At 41.2% G+C, this 1,869-nt stretch overlaps 1 protein-coding gene across 1 annotated transcript; it reads left to right on the top strand.

Annotated features, from left to right (window-relative positions):
- The first annotated feature begins 882 nt into the window (after positions 1 to 882).
- On the top strand, positions 883 to 1,439 carry LOC133891744 (uncharacterized). Its single transcript, XM_062332484.1, has 2 exons — positions 883 to 1,315; positions 1,411 to 1,439. Exons 1-2 carry the CDS (start codon positions 886 to 888, stop codon positions 1,425 to 1,427), a joined length of 447 nt encoding a protein of 148 aa, XP_062188468.1. The 5' UTR covers positions 883 to 885; the 3' UTR covers positions 1,428 to 1,439.
- Positions 1,440 to 1,869: the final 430 nt, after the last annotated feature.

The raw sequence follows: 1,869 nt of genomic DNA, 5'->3' as shown, positions 1-1,869 counted from the left end.
GAGTAGTTTCCCTCAGAAAAATCAAGAGTAATTGATGCCCTTCCAATAGCTGCACCTACAAAGGTTTTGATCATTGTGTGGTAGGTCTGCCAAAGCAGGGTGCCATCATTTATCTTAACCAGTTAGAGTGGATGTCGAACATCCACACGCATAGTATTGGTTTACTTGATAAAGCTATCAAAACGGTTTTAGGCTTTGGGGCATGGTGTTGGGCGCCGGGGCATTCGATGCCACCCAGCAAACAAGAGTCACATAGGGATGTGATTAGCAAGGCGTTGCTTACCTATGTCACTAAGTTTCTAGCAGTGATGCCAAAGCTCACTAGAACTTAGTTGAATATGGATCTTGATCCTCTATATGTTGTTAGAGGGAAAACACATATAGTGGAGTATCTTTTGTTAAATTGTTTAATAGAAGATTCACATAGGCATAGTGCTGAACCTGCATTTTCTGTTGTAGATTATGGCACCGGCCGCTAGTAACACTTTCAGTTTTAATTTGCGATCGATTCTTGAAAAAGAGAAGCTTTCTGGAACAAACTTTATTGATTGGTATAGAAATCTGAGAATTGTTCTCAAACAAGAGAAAAAGGAATATGTTCTAGAGGTCCCCTATCCTGATGAACCAGCTGATAATGCTCCTGCCACGAATCGGAGGGCTTATGAGAAGCACACCAACGATTCACTGGATGTTAGCTGCCTCATGCTAGCCTGTATGTCCTCTGAGCTTCAGAAGCAATATGAGAACAGGGATGCCCATGATATGATTGTGGAACTCCAAGGCATGTTTGAGAACCAAGCTCGGGCCGAGAGGTACAACACCTCAAAGTCCTTATTTGCGTGTAGGTTAACAGAAGGCAGTCCAGTTAGTCCTCATGTGATCAAAATGATTGGTTACATTGAGAGCCTGGAAAAACTTGGTTTTCCCCTTAGCCCTGAGTTGGCTACGGATGTAATTCTCCAGTCGCTCCCTGCGAGCTTCGAGCCGTTCATTTTGAACTTTCATATGAACAGCATGGAGAAAAGCATGGCTGAATTACATGGGATGCTAAAAACTGCTGAGGAAAGCATTAAGAAGAGCTCTAGTCATGTGATGATGGTTCAAAAGGATAGCAAGAAGAGAAAGCGCAAGGGTAAGGCTAAAACTTCGGATGAGATCTCGAGTTCTAAGCCTAAACCTGTTGGAAAGCCCAAGGCTAGCCCTGCCGCTTCTGACACTTGCCACCACTGCCATAAGACTGGTCATTGGCGGAGGAACTGCAAATTGTACTTGGAAGAACTCAAAAAGAAGAAGGGAAGTAAGACTTCCTCTTCAGGTATAAATGTTATTGAAATTTATCTTGCTACTCGTCCTGATGATTCATGAGTATTTGATACCGGATCAATGATTCATACTTGCAAATCGTTGCAGGGACTGAAAAGGACTAGGAAGTGTGCAAGAGGTGAATTGGATGCTCGCGTCGGTAATGGTGCAAAAGTTGCTGCGTTGGCCGTTGGCGTTTACTCCTTATCGCTACCCTCAGGATTAGTTTTGGAATTAAATAATTGTTATTATATTCCTGCCTTGGGCAAAAACATTATCTCTTCTTCATGTTTGGAAGAAGATGGTTATGAATTCATAATAAAGAACAAGTGTTGTTCGATATTTTTGAATGGTATGCTCTATGGTAATTGTCCATTAGTAAATGGATTATATATATTGGATCTTGAGGATATAACTATCTATAACATTGATACAAAGAAGCCTCGGCTTAATGATTTGAATCCCACTTTTGTTTGGCATTGTCAATTAGGTCATATAAATGAGAAGCGTATGCAGAAGCTCCATAAAGATGGTCTTCTACATTCATTTGATTTCGAATCATTTGAT

Source organism: Phragmites australis, chromosome 14 (genome assembly GCF_958298935.1).
Source record: "Phragmites australis chromosome 14, lpPhrAust1.1, whole genome shotgun sequence".
Taxonomy (NCBI): domain Eukaryota; kingdom Viridiplantae; phylum Streptophyta; class Magnoliopsida; order Poales; family Poaceae; genus Phragmites; species Phragmites australis.
This window is presented reverse-complemented; position numbering and strand designations above follow the sequence as displayed.

What these genes read in the sequence shown, in the direction of transcription:
- LOC133891744 (XM_062332484.1), top strand. Translation starts at nt 886, where the DNA reads ATGATTGGTTACATTGAGAGCCTGGAAAAACTTGGTTTTCCCCTTAGC.